The following is a 22,252-nucleotide window of genomic DNA, read 5'->3' as shown; positions in this document are numbered from 1 at the left end:
CACTTGGTCTCAGATGCTCTCCTGGGAGCTGGCCATGTATTATTCTATTTAATCCTCACTACTCTAAGGCAGGTACTTAGGTCAGGCCCCAATCACAGAATGGAGTCATGGAGACTTAAACAGCTCAAAAGACACTAGAAATTCTGCTTCCACACTGCAGCTGCCAGCCCACCAGGACCAAGAAACCAACCTGCGAAATCACTATCAGCATAAAAAAAGCTTAGAAGAAAATATCATAGAACAGAACACAAAAGGATGGAACAGAGTAATAGTGCAGAAAATAGCCCAAGGGCATCAGTTACGGAGAGTATTATTTTGTGAGAGTTTTGTTTTAAATCCACATGCACATATGTGAGGTATGAACTAATTCTTGCTGCTCAAGTGCATTTCTGACTCTGGGTTGTGACTTTGGAAAATAGGAAATTTAACTGTGCAGAAATCAAAAGCGATCGCAATCTGATTCTGAAGGGTTGACATTATAGCTTAATTTTTTAAAGTTATGTACATTATCTGTCATAAAATGTCATGATACATGTTGGTCCACAGCTAAATATTCTGTTTTTAAAACTTCACGTTAAAAGGAGGAGAGCATTGTAAGATTAATCTCCCTTCTGTCAGAATGATAGAACTCACAACAACAAAAAAATGTAAACACAAAATCTCATTTATTTTTGTCTGAAGCACAAAGGAGTTCACTCAGCACATGAACAGTAAGCAAATCACACAAATATTGAGTAAAAATGTCCCCATGAATACACACATATATATTCTTAAAAGCAGCAATCAGGAGCTTAACAACCATGGAAGGTGGTTTTCGATAGAGAATGCTTTCTGACAGGCTCTTGAGTAGGAAGTGGACAGGTAAGTCAATGCCATGTAATATCAGTGACTCAAGTCACTTGAACCCCGTGGACTCTGAAAGCCATCTTGGAATTTATACTGACGTCCATCACTGGCCTGTTCAACTTTTGCATTTCAGTAAATTCGGATCAGATTTACAAACTAACCCCTCAGCTCTCAATCTCTCGCCTTTGGGGCTGTGGGAGGGAAAGGACGGGTGTGAAAACATGCATGGGGACCAATGCTAGGGCTTGCCAACAGTGTCCCTTCCTTCATCTTTGCACTTGTTTCCACACTTTTCCTTTAGACACACTGAAAAGGGTTGGGGTCCAAAATCATACCTAAAGGGGCTAGGTAGACCTGAAGTTGCAAATATCTCTTCTAAAATTCATAACAATCCATGTAATCTGAAAATTATTTCAAGACGTTGCCATGACACAATTCTTCGTCTAACTTTTAAAAATTCCGAACACTCCTTTCAGACATGTGAATGTGTCCAGAAGCATCATCAACTTTAAAAAAATGGACAAAAATGAAAAGATGTCCCGGAGGCTACTTACTACACAAGCCTCCACTTCTGGAGATCTTTTAGGTATCGCACAAGGTAGAACTGATCCAACGTGCCTTCCAGCTTGCCTTGAAAGCCTTCCATATGTCTAGTTCTGAGGTGAAAAGATTAAAAATAGGAAGAGTCTGGAAGGGAGTGAAGATTCAAAATACATTGCTGGATCTCACATCCATTATGTTTCCTCTCTGACATCTCAGCTTTAGTTGCCAACAGGGATTTCAAGGGCACAGTTCAAAATCAGCTGAGCGTAACAGGAGTGTTTCCAACTACTTTCCTCCCTTCACCATGCAGAATTCGCACGAAAGTGAAAAAGAGATTCAGTGGGGTTCAATTTTCACAAAATTAACTCAGAAAGATCTGCTCCTGCCATGAAGGGAGCTAGTTCAAGATACTCTCTTGGATTCTAGAGCCCTTGACAATTAAATCAGAGAAGGAGCTTATGAAGGGAGCAGGGTCTCAGTCTCAGGTTATGATTATGAGGACAACGTCTCGGGCCCTAGTCCCATGTTTCATTTCCTTTTGGAAATTCAGTGCACCTTAGCTGCTCGGCCTGCTTTTGTGTTCTGTTGTAAAAAGTACCTTTGAAATGTGTGCTAGTCACCACTATTGAATCAGTTTTTACCTGCTAATGTATATGTCACTAAAAGTACCACAAAACCCGAAGCAAACAGTGCCGGGTGAGGTGAGGGGGCTGATAAGAAGTCTCAATTAATTCTTTCTTTCCCGTCAGAGAGCAAAATATTCAAACATAAAGTGACAAACCGTGTTGGGATGAAATACCGCCTGTCCACAATTCAGAAAGTTAAGCCGCACGAGGCAAAGCCAAGGTTTCAAAGTGTAGAGCATTTGGCCACATGTATGGCCGATGCCTGTAGCGCTGCGAAAAGCATATGCGACGTTCGGAACACGGCACTTGGAGAAACCAAACACGTAAGTTGTAAGCAATGCAGGGAGATCAAACTACATGTAAACATGTCAACACATTCTATTTTTACTAGAAAAGAGAGTAGGGTCTTAACATCCTACTGGGCTACATTTAATGTTCGACAAATCGGTGGTATAGATCCATTCTACTTGTCGCTGATGCTGCGCTTACTTATATACACCGTGTATGAATCCTTAGTCTAAATGAAAACTGATGGTCAACGTCAAAAGTACATTTTTAAGGAAGGTACAAGTGTAGGATCTTGCAAATGCTGGGGATAGCCGCTGCCTATTAGTGGATTTTGCGTGTCTCCTCCAAATTCTTAAGCCCGCTCCTGTGGGTTAGACACCAGGTAATCATGTTCCTTTGGCAGGGACTAGGAGGCAGAGCAGGAAACACTCAGTCAACACTACAGAGAAATGGGGAGAAAACTGGCGGGGCCTTGTTGACACAGCTCGGGAATTAGGAATTCTGGAAATACAGAGATTGACACCGGAAACTGAATTTACTGAGTTACTTTATATCCCACAACACAAACTCTGTCGTTGTTGTTGTTTTAAAATAAGATCAAATTGTGAGTCGACGGTACTCAAGAAAAGTTCTTAAAAAGAATAACAATAAGATCAGTAGGTGTTGTGTATACAAAATCAATTATAAAAGTGTTTCCACCGGGAAAACAAAAACAAAAAACAAAAAGTAGGCAAATCAAATTACTGCTGATTTAGCATAACTATGTGAGAACAAAGTATAGTACAAGAGGAATTTGGTCTTAGTTCGGTAAATATGGAGTTAGCTATATGATATTACATGAAGTTCTCTCTCTAAAGTAAATAACAAAGAGTCACACTTAAGCTCGAGGCATGAGTGTTATGATATATTAAGAAAATCTATTCCTTTTCCACATTGGTTTATAGTATTTGGAATTAAACGGGAAAATGTAGTATTTAAGTGACATTCACATCAATACTTCTTAAGGGTTTATCATAAAGTCAATTTGTTTTTAATTATAGGGTATGGGAAAGCACACTGTAAGAGTTGGGAGGCATAACAATACTTTTTGCTTTGTTTCATGTTCCTAGATGTCTAGTACAGATTAAGTCCTATTAATATAACTATCAGGTGGGACATCTACATAGTTTTCATTATCCTAAAATTTCTGATGTCCTGAAAATTATTTGAAGTAAAAAGTCAATAGGATAAAATTGAAACACAGAGTACTTTCAATAAGCAGGATTTAAAGATTTGTAACAATATTTTTAGTTGAATTTGTCCTTCATTTCAAAGTTCTAACAGATTGATATCCGAGTATGAAATTTTCAGCAACTGTGGCATTACTCTTGGAGAGAATACGTCATTGCAGTGGAACCCTTCCTTTTAGTACTGACGGATCCTTGACATCCAGCACTTACCCCAGTTTAGGAAGACCAGTCTACACAACAGTGTGGAGTATGGAATGTGTTTCTCTTCTAATAACACGGAAGCAATAATAGCATCACATAGTTATACTTTAAGGTGATTCTGAAGTACACAAAAATATCACTATTTATGCCATGTAGTTATATGAATAATATTCCTAAGAGACTTTAAATCTTTAATACCCAACCTCTGTCGAACACTTTGAAGCACAGAACTGTATTAAGAAAGCATGTGGCATCCAGTTTCTGACATTTCATGCCCAAAGAAGGCAAAGCACAACAATAACATCTCTGAAATGCAAATTCCATTAAGTGCAAATTTCCAGAACACAAGGTCAATCTAGAAACACATTTTAAAATTCAACAAGTTCTCTTCTGAAATTAATATGCTCAGCATTTAATTTTCAAACATAATCTGAATTGATTTTCCAATGTTTGCTCATAGTCTAACTTTTTCTCCCTCATAAAAATATATCCACTGTTTCATTCTCCATTTCTGATTTTCACATTTATTAGCTCAAAGTATCTAACCTTATAGGAGTATCTTTTCTCTCCACATTTCCAAATATGGAGTGATTTCACTTAAATCTCATAATAAGAACACCATCAGGAAGAACATTCCCTTATGTTTGAGCTTAAAGTAAATCCGAACAGCTCAAAAGGGAGAAATTTTGAATCCTCCCAAACAGAGTTGAGAATTAACGCAACTTCCTTCAAATGATTTGTCAAGTGAATACTGTAACTAGACACAGAAAGAGATAGTCATCCCAAGAACAAGATACTATTTTTTGACTTTCTAACTCCGCCCGGGCACAAGGGAGACGCAGAACCACGTGATCCCAGAGCTGGTAGAGGCCAAGGGTCTTACACTGAGCTTGAAAAGGGTACCACCTGCTTTCCGCCCACGTAAACTTCTTCAATATTTCGGTCGTCTCCTGAAAGAAAAATGAAAGAATCATTCATCAAGGGCTTTTATGTCTGGAGTATTCTAATTGCCACCGGGCGGGTTTTAGAAACAAATACCACTTCTATGAGAGAAAACGCACAAAGGTGCTTTTTTTCTCTCAGATTGTTTCTTATCTGGACAAGGGGACATGGCCAAGGGAAGATGTTGCCTCGAATTTGAGGATTAGGGTTGGAATTCTGCATCTAAGACAGAAATCACAGAAAGTTGGGTCCACTCCCTTTCAGCTGGAGTGGTTTGCATTTCCAGCACCAACTGTAAAGGAAATACTATCTTTACACCTCAGAATCATACTCTGGGTGGTGAGGTGGAAGGCCTGCAGGAAGTGAGCTCAAGAAATAGCACCTGCGTCTCTCCCATCTCAGGTTTATGCAGGACTCAGAGCTCAGTGGACCAAGTGGAGGCAGGGTAGAGCCTTCGGTACTCTTTATTTCTGTCTCTCAGTGAACGGAATGGAATGTGAGTACATTAAAACAAAACAAAACAAAACACAAAAAACCACACGCAGTGAGACTCCACCACAAACATCACAAATACGACATGGTAGGGTAGCCTTGGGTGGGGGGCGGGGACAGAGCGAATGTAGAAGGAAGAGACAGGATGGCCCCTCCCCTGGGCCTGCCTGCCATTCCTCAGCTTTGGGTTTATCTCGCAGAGAGCCATGTGCATTTCAAATAGTGCCTTTAAATAGTGTGCCCTAAATGGGCTTGATGCTGAGAAATGTTAAAATAAAATAATAAACCAAATAAAATGGTCACGCATAGGGTTTAGCCTGTGGTGCCACAAATATAGGGAGCCATACCCAAGAAAGAGACAAGCAAAGATTTTATTTCCCACAGAGACATATATCCACCTACCTACATAGAGGAACTTCTGGATAACAGCCTAAAATACAAAATAGAATAATAATAAGAAAAAAATTCTGTGCATTTAGGAAAGTAAATTCATAGCCAATAGGGGTTGGCAAAGCACAGACATAGAAATGTATTTCTCAATGGCAAAATCTACTCTATTGGTGAAAAAGAAATGGTCTTTTGCTTAAAAAATAATCCTGGCTATTAACAAATGTTTATCCATTATGTAAAGTTCTTGGCATGTGATATTGAAATCTTCAGAGAAAAGTGTTACATAAATTAAAGAAATTAATTTAATAAAATAATTCAAATATTTTAAGAGGTGTATAAGAAAAGTGGGTGAATGGGACTCAGCCCTATTCCCACAAATTTACTTTAATGAAGGAATAAAAGAATAAGTAATATAAAAATAACAAATGGTACCACCTTCAAGCAATCTGGCATCTTTCTTCTAAAAACCTTGACAAGTTATATATAATGTCCTGTTTACTCTCACCAGTGTATTGATTTATAAGTAGTAGTGATGAGGAGAACAAATGCAAAATAAATGTAGACAAAGTTAAATTTCCCTAGAACTTTCAGCCCATTGACAAATACTTGAGACAGGCAGAGTAGGACATTCTTCAAGGAACTCAAAACTGCTTTGATGTTAACACTTTGCTAGAGGTAAAATGCAACCTTTCTTGACAATAGCCACGACTTCCAGGATCCTATGAGTCTTCTTTAACATATGAAAATACCTCCTAGAAACTTCCTTTGTCTTTACCACCCTTGCCCACCACCACCACTTAAAAGTATATAATCAATTGTTCCTCACAATTCCAGAGCAGCTCTTCCTGCCCAAGGGTCCTGCCTCCATGCTTAAATAAAAACATCTTTTTGCACCAAAAACATCTCAAGAATTCTTTCCTGATCATTCGCTCCCAGCCCTCATCACATCAGTAATAGTTAATTACTTTCTAGAAAAACTCAGTTTTATAAAGAGTTGTTAGGAAGAACCAGTTTAGACATAGAAAAAATATTTTAAAATAAGAGGAACAAGGTAATAAAACTCATTTTCGTATAAAGTTAAGAAAATCAAGGTAGCATTGTGGTCAAGAGGCCAGACTCTGGAAGTCAGAAAGTCCTGGGCTGGAATCCAAACTGTATCTACTAACTACTAATTACTAGCCAGGAGTCCTTAGGTAAATCACTTAACTTCCATTAGGCCTCACTGCCCATGTGAGCAATGAAGAGATATTAATAGCATTTGCGTGTCATTAAGAGTCATTCTAATGGTTAATCAAAAAGGATGCATGGAAGTACTTAATCCCATACTACCTAGCACATAGCAAGTGATCAATAAGGAATAGGTATATTGTGGTTTCTTGTAGTCAAATACATTCAAATATACAAATATCTTCAAGATACAGATTTCTGTCAGTACCATTATTCACATTGCATTGGCAAATGATAAACAGTTGAAAAGGATCTAGTGTCCCTTTTAAGATCCTCCTGCATTCCATGAAAAGTTTCAGTTTCTATCTTTTTTTCTATAGGGAAGATATTGTGACTACTTCATGAAATCTATGCCTTCTGATGAAATTTATTTTACTTACTTCCGACGGATCACCAAAAAAATCCCCAGAAAACAAGTCAATGGGAGAGTCAGACGCTTTGGGGTTGATCAGGAGGGCATCAAATTCCTTGCCCACTTCAAAGTTTCCAATCTCTTTTTCCAGCCCCAGGGCTACAGGTTGGAATAAATTAATAAACAGTCAGTCTTTGGAGCCATCAGGTGGTGAAAATGTCCCAGTTTGCAAGGACAGAATCTGCCAACATATCACTAGAAAAAGTTAGTATCTTAGTGTGAAGCAGAAAAGCTCTCTCATTCCAAGCGGTCCTAAAACTTTGACATACAGAAAGCAGAATAAGGACAGAGAAAGCAAAATCTAAGAATCAAGACAGTTCCCCTCACCACCACAATCTATGATTCGGATGGCGTCGGTCTATCTCAGCTCTGTCAGTGCATTTCACAGTCCAGCTGGTCTATGATTTCCATTCATCCCTCAAACAAACATGACAATTGACATAATATCTTTCTTCTTCTTCCCTCTCCTTCTCCCCTCACATTCCAGCTCTTTTCCTTGCCCTTTTTGTTCCCTGAAACAGCTGACTGGATCTATTTTCATGGCAGTGAAATGAACCTCGAGTCAATAAAAAAATAAGTATCCTTTTACATATTTGCGAATGCAGGCATATCCATCATAAGTTCCTCGGTTTACATCCTGTGACTGGAGAAAATTCGCTTCTGAAAGTAAATAGATCCCCATAACTCAAGAGTCCCAACACTTTTGAAAGCAGACTGATTTCTCTGTACCCTCAAGGGCTTTCTGGTTGCCAGGGAAGAATGGTTTTCTAAAATAGGCATGGGTCAATAACATCTATTGACTTGATCCATCTCAAAGCTAGAATTCATGTTCCATGAATATTGGATGTCAAGGAAGAACATCTGTCACTTATGATTTAGTTTCAGAAGATGGGAGTGGTTGGCTTTCCTAGTCAATAAAGGTATTAAGTCTAAAGCTCCTTAAAGGCTGTAATTTAAGTGTGCACTGAGGTGCCAAATGGAAGCATGCATAAAAGGAAGGCCAACTGGAGGGCAGCATTATTTATTTGAATTTTTACATGTGTTGGTTGTATTCTGTCCCAGGCAGGATAGAGTCCAATGTGAAAATACTGGATTACGTATCTCTGTCAGACAATATCTGGTACATTGTATTTCTACATATGGATATCCAGTAGTCTTTTGGCAATTGTCTAAGCACTGATTTAGAAATCCTACTTGTTCTTAAAAGATTATTTAAAGGGCGATTCCTTTATTCTCAGAAAAGAAAAAGAGTGTGTAGCTAAAGAATTCTTTTGGGAAGACAGGGGTGTAAAAAGAATTAGAAAAGGTTAAAGGCAGTTAGGTGACTTCTACTAATTATATGGGGAAGGACCAAATGTAATAGAAAATCAGCAGAAATTCTCTCCTCCTTTACCGATTACAATCTACTTCTTTTTGCCTTTGACAAAGAAGGATAACAAATATGAGTTTTTAATGACCGTATTCAACATAAAATAGTTGTGTGTTTAATAGGCCAGAGAACCGGCTTCATTTGTCAGTGTAATGGTATATATAAACTAACTGAGCTAATCATTAGAAGCTGGAAAGTCAGGCATGAACTAACCAAAAAAGACACAATTGCTTTCGTAAATTTGTAAGTTGGTCTAAATTCAGATTATTGCAGAGAGGCCCAGCAGGGCTGGTAAGCAATTCAGATACGTTTCAGGAAATGCAGTTTTGCAGCCTTAGAGCAAATGTCTCTGTGAGGGTGATTTATGCACATCCTGATCTTGAGAGTGAATGTAAAGGCTGTGGCAAGCTGGGAAGATGCCACAGTTTAAACAGGGAACTGTTCATCTCATTTCCCTCATAGTGTCATAGAGGCACAAGCTAAGGAGAAGAAATTTCATCACAGGAAGATCAGTGGCCCAGAAAATAGATTTAAAAGCTATACAGCCAAGACAGAAAAGGATTTGGTAAGCACCCCATACCAGCTTGATCACATACAGGATCCTGATGAAGCACCTCACAGAGAGTCTAGAATAAAAAAAGCACCATTTAAGTACAATCCATTCGCACCCCGAAAATAAGATGGTAGGCCAGCTACTCAAACTCAGATGCACAAACGGACTGGGGGTGGGGGTGGGGAGTGTCACACTTGTTTTTAAAAATGGGCGATTTAAAACTTGGAACTTTAGAAAACGAAATCATTAGGAAAATGCCAAGAGCATGACCTCTACTTGTTTTTTGTTTTTTTCAATGTTCTTTATGGCGTTCATCATAGCCCCAAACATTCAAAGAAGAGCCAGGAAGTTCTCTTCCCAGGATACTCTCAGCTACTATCATCCTGCATTTCTAAGATTTATAGAGGAAGGTATCACAGTGCAAGGGTAAGAACCTGCGCTCTGGCATCAGACGATCTGGATTCAAACCATGGCCCTCTGTACCTTGATGGTTGTGTGTGCCTCATTCAGGTATCTCACTGGTAAGGTGGAATTCGTAGCAGTGGTTATCAGGATTGAGGAACAACATACGTAAAGCATGCTGCATACTGCCTGTCATCTGGTGAGACTTCAGTAGCTCTTGGCTATTATTTTTACTATTATTGTTATCATCACTCAGGCCAACAGAGAGCATGTTACTTGACTCTGGGAAAAAAAACTGATTATTTTAAAGAACTCACATGTGACCATTGCAAATATCCAGCAAAGCAAAATTAATATAATTGTGTGTCGAGCATGTCTTCTGTCAAAGACAGGGGGCTTGCTGAAGAAATGACATCTCCGCCACATATCTGAACCTTAAGTCGCTAAATTTGGGATATGTCCTATGAGATACAACAGTCATGAGTATGGGATGCCTGCTGATGCGACCCTCCTGTGCCTTCACGTTGCTTGCAAGGACACAGATCGGCATGGTTGTATACTGTTCAAGAAAGAAAGAAAATGGTCATTACCTTGACTGCCTCCAAGAGTAGCTAGTCTGAAGGCCTCTTTGAGGCTGAGGCTTTTCTCATTTATCTTATTAATTAAAAGTATATTGGAAACCATCACTGCTCTTCTGATTGCATCAAGCATGGAAGATGAATAACCACCGGCCACATCTACGGTAGACAAAATAAAGCCAAAGCAGTCACTTCATGAGATAAATGGAATATGAGCTATATGGAGTACGAGGTATGTGAGGTTGCGTTTTTGGTTTTAGTGACTGATATTCAGTCTGTAATATACTTCAAAGAAAAGATCTTCTCTAAACACAGAATAGGTATACAGTAACATTTAAAATAATTGAAAACCTGCAATTAGCATCAAATGGATACCTGTATTCCTTTCTTAGGGTTGCCACAACAAATTACCATAAATGTGGTGGCTTAAAGTAGCAGACGTGTATTCTCTCAGAGTTTTGGAGGGCAGAAGTCTTCATTCGAACTGTCGGCGGGGCCACGATCCCTACAAAGGTTCTAGGGAAGAATCTCTCTTCGCTGCTTCAGTTTCTGGTGTCTCCTGCCGTTCCACGGCTTGTGGCAATATAGCTACAGTATGTGCCTCTGCCTTCAAATGGCCAACTTCCCTCTGTCTTTACAAGGTGCTCATTTTCTCTTATAAGAACATTCATCATTGGATTTGGGGCCCACCTTAACTCAGAATGACTTCATCTTGGGATCCTTACCTTAATTACATCTGCAAAGACCTTTTTCCAAACAAGGTCACATTTACATGTTCCAGTAGACATCTTTTTTTTTGGGGGGGGGGGCAGAAACGCACAATTCAACCCAGTACAATGCCCAAATGGTTAATAAAGCTAAGGGAAGAAACTCTTATCTCTGAATATTCCCTGAAGCCTCACAGAAATATGCCTGCATAGTTATGAAGGTAATTTGGGTAACATGAGATTTAAAACAAAGTCACGCTCTTATGCCCTAAAATCTCATCCTAAGTCTATTCTAATCCAGATGAGAACTTTGGGCATTAAAAAGCTACCTCTTTATGATAATTTTTCAGGGATAGCTTTTAAAATGAACTTAGACATTCTGGAAAATTAGTGTAATAAATGAACAGTGCTGATGTAAACAGCTTTACATGTTGGTTGGCATCATCATCAGATGAGGAATGTGATTTTTAGTGATTTAAATAAAGTCTCTAACCATAATTAAATTGAAATACTACGTTTGACAAGAACAAATGTAGAAGTTATGAAATGCATTTGCGTAAATAAATGCCAAGTAAATAAATAAGCATGTTTTATTAAAGGAAAAGTACATCTATAACTAATAAAATACCTTTTATATTTTAAGGGTTCCTTCTGCGTTTCCAGGTAGACAAACTTAATTCTCAGTGTCTACATATACTTCAAAAGTGGAAAGTAATAGCCTATTAAGTAATAATCTCTAGTCTGCAGTTCACTTCTATGTGCAACTGTCTTCTATGTCCTTAGATAACATGTATAGAATTTTTTTTAAGAATTTTCTTCTTTTAAGACATCCGGATGGCCAACAGGCACATGAAAAGATGCTCAACGTCGCTCCTTATCAGGGAAATACAAATCAAAACCACACTCAGATACCACCTCACGCCAGTCAGAGTGGCCAAAATGAAGAAATCAGGAGACTATAGATGCTGGAGAGGATGTGGAGAAACAGGAACCCTCTTGCACTGTTGGTGGGAATGCAAATTGGTGCAGCCGCTCTGGAAAGCAGTGTGGAGGTTCCTCAGAAAATTAAAAATAGACCTACCCTATGACCCAGCAATAGCACTGCTAGGAATTTATCCAAGGGATACAGGAGTACTGATGCATAGGGGCACCTGTACCCCAATGTTTATAGCGGCACTCTCAACAATAGCCAAATTATGGAAAGAGCCTAAATGTCCATCAACTGATGAATGGATAAAGAAATTGTGGTTTATATACACAATGGAATACTACGCGGCAATGAGAAAAAATGAAATATGGCCTTTTGTAGCAACATGGATGGAACTGGAGAGTGTGATGCTAAGTGAAATAAGCCATACAGAGAAAGACAGATACCATATGGTTTCACTCTTATGTGGATCCTGAGAAACATAACAGAAACCCATGGGGGAGGGGAAGGAAAAAAAAAAAAAAAAGAGGTTAGAGTGGGAGAGAGCCAAAGCATTAGAGACTGTTAAAAACTGAGAACAAACTGAGGGTTGATGGGGGGTGGGAGGGAGGGCAGGGTGGGTGATGGGTATTGAGGAGGGCACCTTTTGGGATGAGCACTGGGTGTTGTATGGAAACCAATTTGACAGTAAATTTCATATATTAAAAAATTAAAAAAAAAAAAAAAAAAAAAAAAAAGAATTTTCTTCTTTTAGCAGATGAATACTACCAGAAGATCATCCACTTCTTTGGCAAGTTTTATTACATCTACCTAAGTTATTAGTTCATTTTAATGAAGAAGATATGATATATATGTGTGTATATATATGTGTGTGTGTGTGTGTGTGTATATATATATATATAAATGTATATGTATATACACACACACACATATATATATATATATATATATATATATATATATATATATTACACAGGCATATTACACAGGAATATTATTCAGCCATAAAAAATAATGAAATCTTGCCACATGCAACAACATGGATGGAGCTAAACAGTATTATGCTAAGCGAAATAAGACAGTCAGAGAAAGACAAATACCATACGATTTCACTCATATGTAGAATTTAAGAAACAAAACAAAGTGAAAAAAATAAGAAAAAGAGAGACAAACCAAGAAACAGACTCTTAATTATACAGAACAAACAGATGGCTGTTAGAGGGGAGAGGGGTGAAGGCATGGGTTAAATAGGTGATGGGGATTAAGGAATATACTTGTCATGATGAGCACGGGGTGATGTATGGGAGTGTTGAATTATTCTATTGCACACCTGAAACGAATATAACACTGTTAACTAACTGGAATTAAAATAAAAACTTAAATTTAAGAAAAGTTATTTGTCCATTTTAGTAACAATCCATTAAATCTTCATTTTACCATAGCTTCAAACTAGAAAAATTTCAGATAAGATTCAGAAATAACATACTTTTAACTTTGAAAAACATTGTCTGCTTACTTTTTATTGCTAGAACCAAGCAAACGTTAAGTGTAAATGCAGAATAAAAATGCTATCACCATAAGGTACAGAAACATGTAAAGACTGAATATATATTTCAAAATGCAGCTGACCTTTGAACAACACGTGATATGTAGATTTTTTAAATAGAGTACAGTATCGTAAATACATTTTCTCTTCCTTATGATTTTCTTAGTAACATTTTCTATTCTCTAGCTTACTTTAGTATAAGAATACAGTATATAATGCATATAACATACAAAATATGTGCCAACTGACTGTTTATGTTTTGGGTAAGGCTTCCAGTCAACAGTAGGCTATTAACAGTTAGGTTTTGGGAGAGTCAAACTATGCACGGATTTTCGACTATGCATGGGGTCAGCATCCCCAACCCCCACATTGTTTAAGGGTCAACTGTATGTGGACAAAGACTGAAAGGAACAAAAACAAAAGCCACGCCATTAGGATGGTATTAACATGGAAGATTTGACTAATGCAGTTAAAAAAAAAACAGGTTTTATGAAAGATGACAGAAAATAGTATTTTCTTCAATATCTAATAAAAACTAACAATATGGAAAAAATAAGGGCAGATTAGAAAACAATGCTATGTAATTCACTGAGAAAATTTTGAGAGCTGTCTTATTATGTTGCTGAGGATCCTATATTCTTCAGTTGTTATGTTAGTAAAGTACCGATAGGAACCATACTGTGCCGAAGAAAGAATGAATGGACCCTGGTGTTTAGTCTGGACTATTTGTGTAAAAGTCAAGCTTTTCTTCTGGGAATTTCTGTCCAGAGTAACTAACTTCCTGATCCCTAAGATACCCAGTGAGCTCAATGGTTTCCCCCTGCCCCCCAACACCTCCCCGCAACACATTTAACGAAAGTAAAATCCCTATTTTATCATATCACAAGAGGCAGCGTGACGGGGTGGAGAGAGAAAGAATGAGCTTTACATTTTACTGACCTGGTTTTAAACTGTGGATCTGGGGCTTTATTGTTTTATAGACCTTTGGTCGGTACCTAATGAACCTCAGTTTTCTCAGAAATTAAAATAACATGACCTATCTTAACAGTTGCTGAGAAAATCCAACTAAATAGCATAAGTGCAAAGAAATAAGGACTAAAGGATGGAAACTACATGGGGGAACTGGAGGGGGCAAAAAGAATGCATTTTTGCAGAAAATGGATTCCCAAACCCCCAAGTCCCTCTACCATCACGATAAGGAACAACGCTATCATTTGCCAGTCAACACGAAGGACATTATTTACAAGAAGACACTGAAGAAACCATACAAGAGTAAAAACTTGAGCCAAAGGGCAAAGGGAAGGTAAAAGCACATGATTAGATATGTGCGTGTGCATTTTGTTTCATTCATTCATTTATTGACCGTCATTTACTGAGCACCTTCTATGTGCTTGATCTATTTAAGCACTCATAAGTAAAAGTTATGGGCTCCACATGAGCCAACTACCTGGCGAAGGAGAAGGAAAAGAGACACATGAACAAACAAATATTAAGTATAGATAACATTCAGCTAGTAATAAAGAAAATGGACAGGGAAAACCCATTTAGCCAAGACGGTGAAGAAAAGACCTCTTTAAGGCAATGATATTTAAACTAGGACAGGAGTGAGAACTCGGCCATATAAAGAGTGACATAAAGGGCATTCCAGGGGCGCCTGGGTGGCTCAGTCGGTTAAGCGGCCGACTTCAGCTCAGGTCACGATCTCGCCGTCCGTGAGTTCGAGCCCCGCATCGGGCTCTGGGCTGATGGCTCAGAGCCTGGAGCCTGCTTCCGATTCTGTGTCTCCCTCTCTCTCTGCCCCTCCCCCATTCATTCTCTGTCTCTCTCTGTCTCAAAAATAAATAAAACGTAAAAAAAAAAAATTAAAAAAAAAAAAAAAAAAAAAGGGCATTCCAGGCAGAGGAACAGAATGCACAAGTTCTTTTGGTAGAAGGGAGTGTGACTTCGTAGAGTGTAGGGAACGGGGAGAAGTGAGAGACAAGGCTGGGAGGTGGATGGGTGTCAAACCATGCAGACAGAGCTTTGTGTGCCTTGGCATGAGGTTTCCCTATTCAAAACCCCACTGAAGGGTGTAAGCAGGAGGAGGTAAAATGGTCTGATTTTCACTGTAATTCTTTTGAAAAGAGAAGACTGAATTAGAAGGGCCCGGGATGAATGGGAGACCAATTAGGAAGCTAGTGCAGGAGTTTAGGCAAGAAACCATGGCAACCTCAGGTGGCCGTGGCTGATTTGGGGAAAGGGGGTGGACTCGGCAGATATTAGAGTCGTGGGTTGGATGAGTACGATGTAGACTACAGAATACACCTCACTCAGGGTGTGTTTGTTTGGCTGCAGCGAGAGGAAGAAGAGAAAACTCAGACGCAGGAAAGTGTGTACGTGGGGACATTTGGTGTGAGGAAGAGGAGGGAAGGATTTCCGATTGTTTCTATTTTCTCAATGACATGAGAGGAGGGTAAAGAAGTCAGGAGGGTAAGAGTTGGAGTAGAAAGTTTAGGGCAAACAAATAAGAAAAGGCCGTCTTGGAATACGGGGATGCATGCGTATTTAGAGCAACGTGATTGTCTGTTTGGGTAGTGCTGAGGGCCATTTGGAATTTGAAAGCAGAATTTAAAATGAAACCCCACCGGAGAATTTTTTTCCCAGCAACTTCCAGATGCTCAGCTGCAGACGCTGAGAAGGGGAATCGTTGGGAGAACCAAGGAGGTTCACGTTTTGCTAAGTGAGTACAAAGAAAATGAAAAGGACACGAGAGTTTCCAAGGAAATGATTATAGCAATGTATTCTGGCATCTAAGCTGGGTAAATTAGGAGTGGAAAATGGATTTGAGAAAGCACGGAATCAGTGGCTTGGTGTTTACAAGTTGATCAAAGAACTATTGCTTTGGGAGTAATGGAACAAGTAAGATAGAAAGTCAGGAGATTGTCATTAGGAGGTGGAACCCTGGGGGGCGCCCAGGTGGCTCAGTCGGTTAAGCCTCCGACTTCAGCTCAGGTCCTGATCTCGGGGTTCACTAGTTCAAGCATCACGTTGGGCTCTGTGCTGACAGCTCAGAGCCTGGAGCCTGCTTCACATTCTGAGCGTCTCTCTCTCTCTCTCTCTCTCTCTGCCACCCCCCACACACTCTCTCTCTCAAAAATAAACAATTTAAAAAAAAGAAAGTAAGTAGAACCCTGGTTCCATGTATGTTGTTTGTTTTAATGAAGTCGTAGGTCTTGTTGACGTAAACCTTGTTCCATATTTTTTTCCCTTCAGATTACTGGTTTTTTGGTTTTTTTTACTATGTCCCTTTATTCTGAGATGAGAAATTTTATATACTTAGAATTTTGTTCCCATTTGCAAAATACATCATTCTGTTAACCTTACACAGAAACCACAATTTCTTGGTTTCTGTTAACAAAATCAGAAAATAGAAGAAATTTTAGTATTTGGAAAGTTTTTTCTTGCAGAGAATGTACCGCTTTCAAAGTTTGTGATGAAAGATTAAAGATGTTCAAATGACATAAGGGATATATAATACCAAACCTCAAGGACCTGGCACTCTGTATCAAAAGTAAAATATTCAGGTCCCAGGAACCTCTTCCCAACCAGACGGAGACTCTTCTTGATTTACTGATTTGCCATTTTAATTTTTTTAATGTTTATATTTGTTGCCATTGTTTACTGACTTTATTTTTTAGAGCAGTTTAAGGTTCACAGCCTGATAACTTTTTTATAAGATATTACTTTTCACACTGTGCACATTCTATTAAGATACATTTTTGATTTTTGCTTTCGTTTTTTAAACTCTTTTACAATTTTTTAAATCTTATTTCTGTTTTAACTGACTTAGCCTTCACTGATATCCTATTATAATATCACTTCCTTGATCCTGGCCCTTTATTTAGCCTCATAACTCATTTAATGCTGTAGATTTTCAAGTAGTTTTTCCAAAGCGTTCATGGGGAGAATATTTTCCAAAACTTTGTACATCTGAGAATTCTGTTGCCTTCACAGGAGAATCTCGTCCAATATAATATTCTTGAGTAACAACTATTTGGCTCCAAACTCTTTCTTTCTCTTGGTATTTTTCATGCCAAACTGGTTTTTAATTGTTTTAGTGATAACTGACTTTTTTTCCCTGCCTCACTGTTTTAAGACTTTTTTGTTTCCTTTTTCTTTGCAACTCCAATATTTTGCCACAATGTGTTCAGTTATGATTTAGCCTGGAACAGGGTAAGTTCTTTGAATATGATACACAGTTTTTTCTTAAGCTTAAGGAAAAGATTTAGCCTTCAAAACTTCTATTATCTTTGTTCTGGATCCTGGGCCAGGAGACTCCCCTGTGCTGGTGCAATGCTGTCCTGCGTTCCACGTGGATCATCCTCAAACACCCCCTTTGATCTTTGGTCAACTTTGTTCTTGACATCACTGATTTAATTTTCTGCAACAATAGTTCTACTTCGCATAGCTTCCCTACATGGTTAGTTTATTTGCTATTTTTAAACTGAAGTATAATTAAGATATCATAAAATGCACAGAAGGCAGGTGTCCAGTTCGATGAATGCTGACGACTGTACATGGCCATTGAAGTACCTTTCAGAAAAACAAGATATTAAACATTTCCATTGCTCCGGCAAGCTCTCTCACCACCCTTTCCAGTCAATTTCTGCCTCCGGCCCCAACCCTTGGCAACCGCTTTCTGATTTTTATCAACACCAGGTAAGCTCTACTGGTCCCTAGGTTTCATGCATATGGGGACATGCAGTGTGTGCTCTTCTGTGTCTGGCTTTTCTCATTTAACAAAATAGTTTTTAGATTGACCCTTGTTTTGCATACATCGGTGGGTCGTTCTTTCCTGAATGCTGAGTAGCACTCCATTGTAGGAATATGCTTCAGTTGGCTTATCCATTCTCCTGTCGGCAGGTGTCTGGATTGTTTCCAGTGTGGGGCTGTTATAAACACAGCTGGTATACACGTCCGTGTACTCCTCTTTCCATAAACACACATGTTCATTTCTCTAGGGTAAATACCCCAAAATGGAATTACCAGGTCATATGCAGATGCATATTTAACTTTATAAGCAACTGCCAGTTTGCCAGTTTTCCAAAGTGGTTGTAAAACTTACTGTCCCTCCAGCCGCAGGCGATTGTCTAGTGCGTCTCATTCTTCCCACCCTCCCCCCACCTCCGGTTTTCTTCTTTCATTTAAACACATTCCCTTTCCATCACAACTTGTGGTCTTTTCAAAGCACCACGTCTTCTTGTACTCCAAGGATGACGGCAATTTTCTGAAACTTTCTTCTGGATCCTGCAGTAGGTCATTTTCTGAGATAAGCTCATCTTCTCATCCTTTGGAATACTACTTTCTCTTGGTTTGCAATGTTTTTGTTAAGCTTCATGTGAGTTTCTCCTATCTCATAGGTGAACAAGCCCAGATCTGTCTCTGATGTCTATCTGATGATAGACAGGGTGAACAAAGTACTTTTGGACCTGCTGTCTCTCTACAGTATGAGGTTAAATGATGTTCTGGAGCCTCCAGGGGACAGGCAGGTTGTTATATAAAGGGCATATTCAGGAAAGGGTGGAATGTAGAGGGGATATTTTAACAGAAACTATGTAAAATGCAATAGCATTCTCCAAATGCATAAGTGAATATCTCATATTTAATCAAATCTTTGGTCAATACACCAACATTGATTTTTCCTTTAAACCAGTCTTTGTTGACTGGTGCAATGTGCCAGGAATGTGCTAAGCACTTCGCATGCATTTTTTTTTTAATTTAAGCTTCAAAACAAGCTTATAAGGTACACATACCTATAACTGTTGTTATCGTAATTACGAAATGAAGTCTTAGAAAATTAAGGTAATCTGCTCAAAGTCTTACAGCTAATAAGTGACAGTTTCACCTAAAGGCTTTATGCATTCCTATACAACCCAAAGTCAAGAACTAGAAGTCACGTGATGAATTTTTTAAAGTTTTTATTTATTTATTTTGAGAACGAGAGAGAGAGAGAGTGCGCGCACAAGTAGGGTATGGGCAGAGAGAGGGAGACAGAATCCCAAGCAGGCTCCACACTGTCAGTGCAGAGTCCGAGGGGGAGCTCAAACACTTGAACCGTGAGATCATGGCCTGAGCGGAGATCAAGAGTCGGACACTTAACCAACTGAACCCCCCAGGCACCCCTGGAAGTCATATGACGAATTTAAATCATGGAGACCAAAATCCTAGAAAATTGGAAAGCAACACTTACCTGATTTTTGGCTGTCTACAAAATTTGTCATTAACTGACTAGCGTGTAACAAAAATTCTTGGCCATGTTTTTCTTATTCATTAAAGCTCTTCTGTGAAGGTAAAATCACCACCTTAACACCTGTGACTCTACCCAAGTATTGCCACAGTCTCAGTGATTGAAGCCTTAAATTAGAATAAAAAAAAAATCTTAATTCTTTTGATTCATGTAAAATTGGGGGAGAAAATCTAACATAGCACACATCTTTAAAAATATTAATAATTCATTTTGTATTATTGTATATCTTACCAACATTGCTGGTATGAAATTAACTGAAACAGCGGTGCCTGGTTGGCTCAGTCGGTTAAGCGTCCGACTCTTTTTTCAGCTCAGGTCATGATCTCAAGGTTGGTGGGATCGAGCCCTGCCTCAGGCTCTGTGCTGACAGTGCAGGGCCTGCTTGGGATTCTCCCTCTGTCTCTCCTCTCTCTACCCCTCCCCGCACTCACGCTCATTCACATGCTCTCTCAAAAATAAATAAATAAGCATTAAAAAAAAAAAAAAGGAATGGAAAATAAATCCTTGTGCCCCACACCCATTTAAAAATTTTTTTAGTTTATTCACACACAGTAATAAAAGGTTCACGGCAGATATGCCTAGACATTCGGCCTGTCTCATGTGTCCAAAGTGAGAAGCACTGCACATACTCAGGAAAAACAATTAAAATGTGCTGCGAACAAAAAAAGACATCTCTAATTCCTCAGACACCTGGACTGTCCTTCAACACAGTCAACGACAGACTACCTTCGGGAAGTGGAATCTCATTTTGTGAAACACTGCTTAAAAGCAAAACAAGTTCTCAACATACCACCGAGTTCACAATGCTGGCCTCGATAGAATCTGAGCTTACTATGTGGCAAGGTCAAATAATTTTCTGTTGAGACAGTATTTGCGATGACATAGTTATTAAAAACTGAAACCGTACAAACCCAAACCGTCAAAAGCTAGCCAGAAGGACAAAACAAAAGGGGAAGAAAAATCAAGGAGCTTTAAAAAAAAACAACAAAAACCCTTTAAAACACCTTAGAAGGACTTACCCTTTATCACCCAATCTCTGAACAGGAAGCAAGGATAATGGCCTTCAGGAGGTTAGTATCATCAAAACCCCTTCTTACTGCTTCCAACCTTACCATTTTATCAGCTCGAGACAGTACTAGCAGATAATAAAACTATTTTTTAATACATTTTTTAAATGTTCATTTTATTTACTTTTGAGACAGCGAGATGGAGCGTGAGCAGGGGAGGGGCAGGGAGAGAGGGAGACACAGAATCAGAAGCAGGCTCCAGGCTCTGAGCTGTCAGCACAGAACCCCACGTGGGGCTCAAACTCACGAACCGCGAGATCATGACCTGAGCAGAAATCAGACGCTTAATTGACTAAGCCACCCAGGCATCCCATAAAACTTTTTTTTTTTTTAACATAGAACTGTTACCTGAAAATTAGTCACATCAGAAAGTTACGCACTTACTCAACCACTTTGCTTAGGTCCAAATAGCGAACTACTGACCTGTACCGAGCCCTATTTTCACTTTGTGTTTCATGACTTCAAGGACATTGAGAAAGCCGCTGCTGAGCCTGTAGAGAGAGGAGAGAGTCAGGACAAGGAGACCCACATGCTTCCAACAAAGAAAGGACACCAACAGTACTGATGGTGATTTCACTACACTTGGTTCCTGTCACATCGGCTCTCATGTTGGTACAAACTCATTAGCCACATCAGATCACCTGAGTCCCGGAGGAACACACAATCATAAAGGATCTTTAATCCTTGGGTTGAGGTTAATCTCAGGAGGGTACAAAGCAGCAAGAAGCAGAAGAGAAAGCAGGGGAATCATTTGTAAGGAGAAATAAATGAAACAATTCGACCTTGCAGTTAGTGCAAAAGTCTTATTGGTCTTCAGTGTTTTTTGTTTGTTTGTTTTGGTTTGTTTTTAACCAACTCGTCCTTCTATGTGAAGACGTACAAATTATAAAGCATCATCTCTCCTCTCCATCTGGAATAATTTGTTGCCCTGAATGAGTCGGGACTTGCAAGGCCAGAGAAAGGGGATACCACCGGAAAAGGGGGTGCAGGCTGATGCGTCGGGGCCTGGCAGTTCACAGGCTGCCACTGAGAACCGCAGAAACTAGGAGAGAAGGGTCTAGGATGAATTCCAGACATGATGCATTGCACAGACTCAGAAATTTTAAAAGATGCTGTGTTCTTCGCGTGCATACTCCGCACAAAGTGTCCTCTTTCGAGGGCCTCTGTCCCAATCAGATAGGCCTCTAGAAGAGGGACACTAAAGACATGATTGAGAAAACGGAGGTCTTTGGGCTGCTAACTCACACCCCAAATGCTCACCAGCTACCGACCGATTACCGCCTACTTACGATAAGTTAGAATTGGGGCAGTGTGAGAGCGCTGCTCCCCGCTCCCTGAACACCTTGAGTTCCTCGGCGGAAAGGTAGCAGCCATGCGCCATCACTGTCTGGAGAGAAGAGTACCCCGCGTGGAGTTTACCACTTAACAATGTTTGGTGAGTCTTCACTCACAGCGAGACGTTACAGGTACACGCAGCTGCTGCGGCTGGCCTCGTCCCCACAAGAGCATTTATGATCACTCGTATGGATAAAATCCCTGTGTACCGGGTACCCCCTCAAAAGAGGCCCGTATGAACATGGGATCACACGAGGCTCAGCAAGTTTTGTGGCTCTTACCGTT

The 22,252-nt window shown here is 39.4% G+C and overlaps 1 protein-coding gene across 1 annotated transcript in view; it reads right to left on the bottom strand.

The window, feature by feature from the left end:
* Positions 1 to 648: 648 nt before the first annotated feature.
* The window catches only part of GDA (guanine deaminase), an 80,841-nt gene continuing 59,237 nt past the window's right edge, over positions 649 to 22,252 (bottom strand). The window contains exons 9-14 of the mRNA XM_042913656.1: positions 21,922 to 22,019; positions 21,056 to 21,123; positions 10,111 to 10,257; positions 7,165 to 7,295; positions 5,570 to 5,597; positions 649 to 4,683 (exon numbers count right to left, since the gene is read on the bottom strand). Coding sequence (XP_042769590.1) covers positions 4,613 to 4,683; positions 5,570 to 5,597; positions 7,165 to 7,295; positions 10,111 to 10,257; positions 21,056 to 21,123; positions 21,922 to 22,019 — 543 coding nt within the window. The 3' untranslated portion in view covers positions 649 to 4,612. The remainder of the gene's footprint in view (positions 4,684 to 5,569; positions 5,598 to 7,164; positions 7,296 to 10,110; positions 10,258 to 21,055; positions 21,124 to 21,921; positions 22,020 to 22,252) is intronic.

This window comes from Panthera leo, chromosome D4 (assembly GCF_018350215.1).
Source record: "Panthera leo isolate Ple1 chromosome D4, P.leo_Ple1_pat1.1, whole genome shotgun sequence".
Taxonomy (NCBI): Eukaryota; Metazoa; Chordata; class Mammalia; order Carnivora; family Felidae; genus Panthera; species Panthera leo.
The sequence above is the reverse complement of the archived record's forward strand: the minus strand, read 5'-3'. Positions and strand labels throughout refer to the sequence as shown.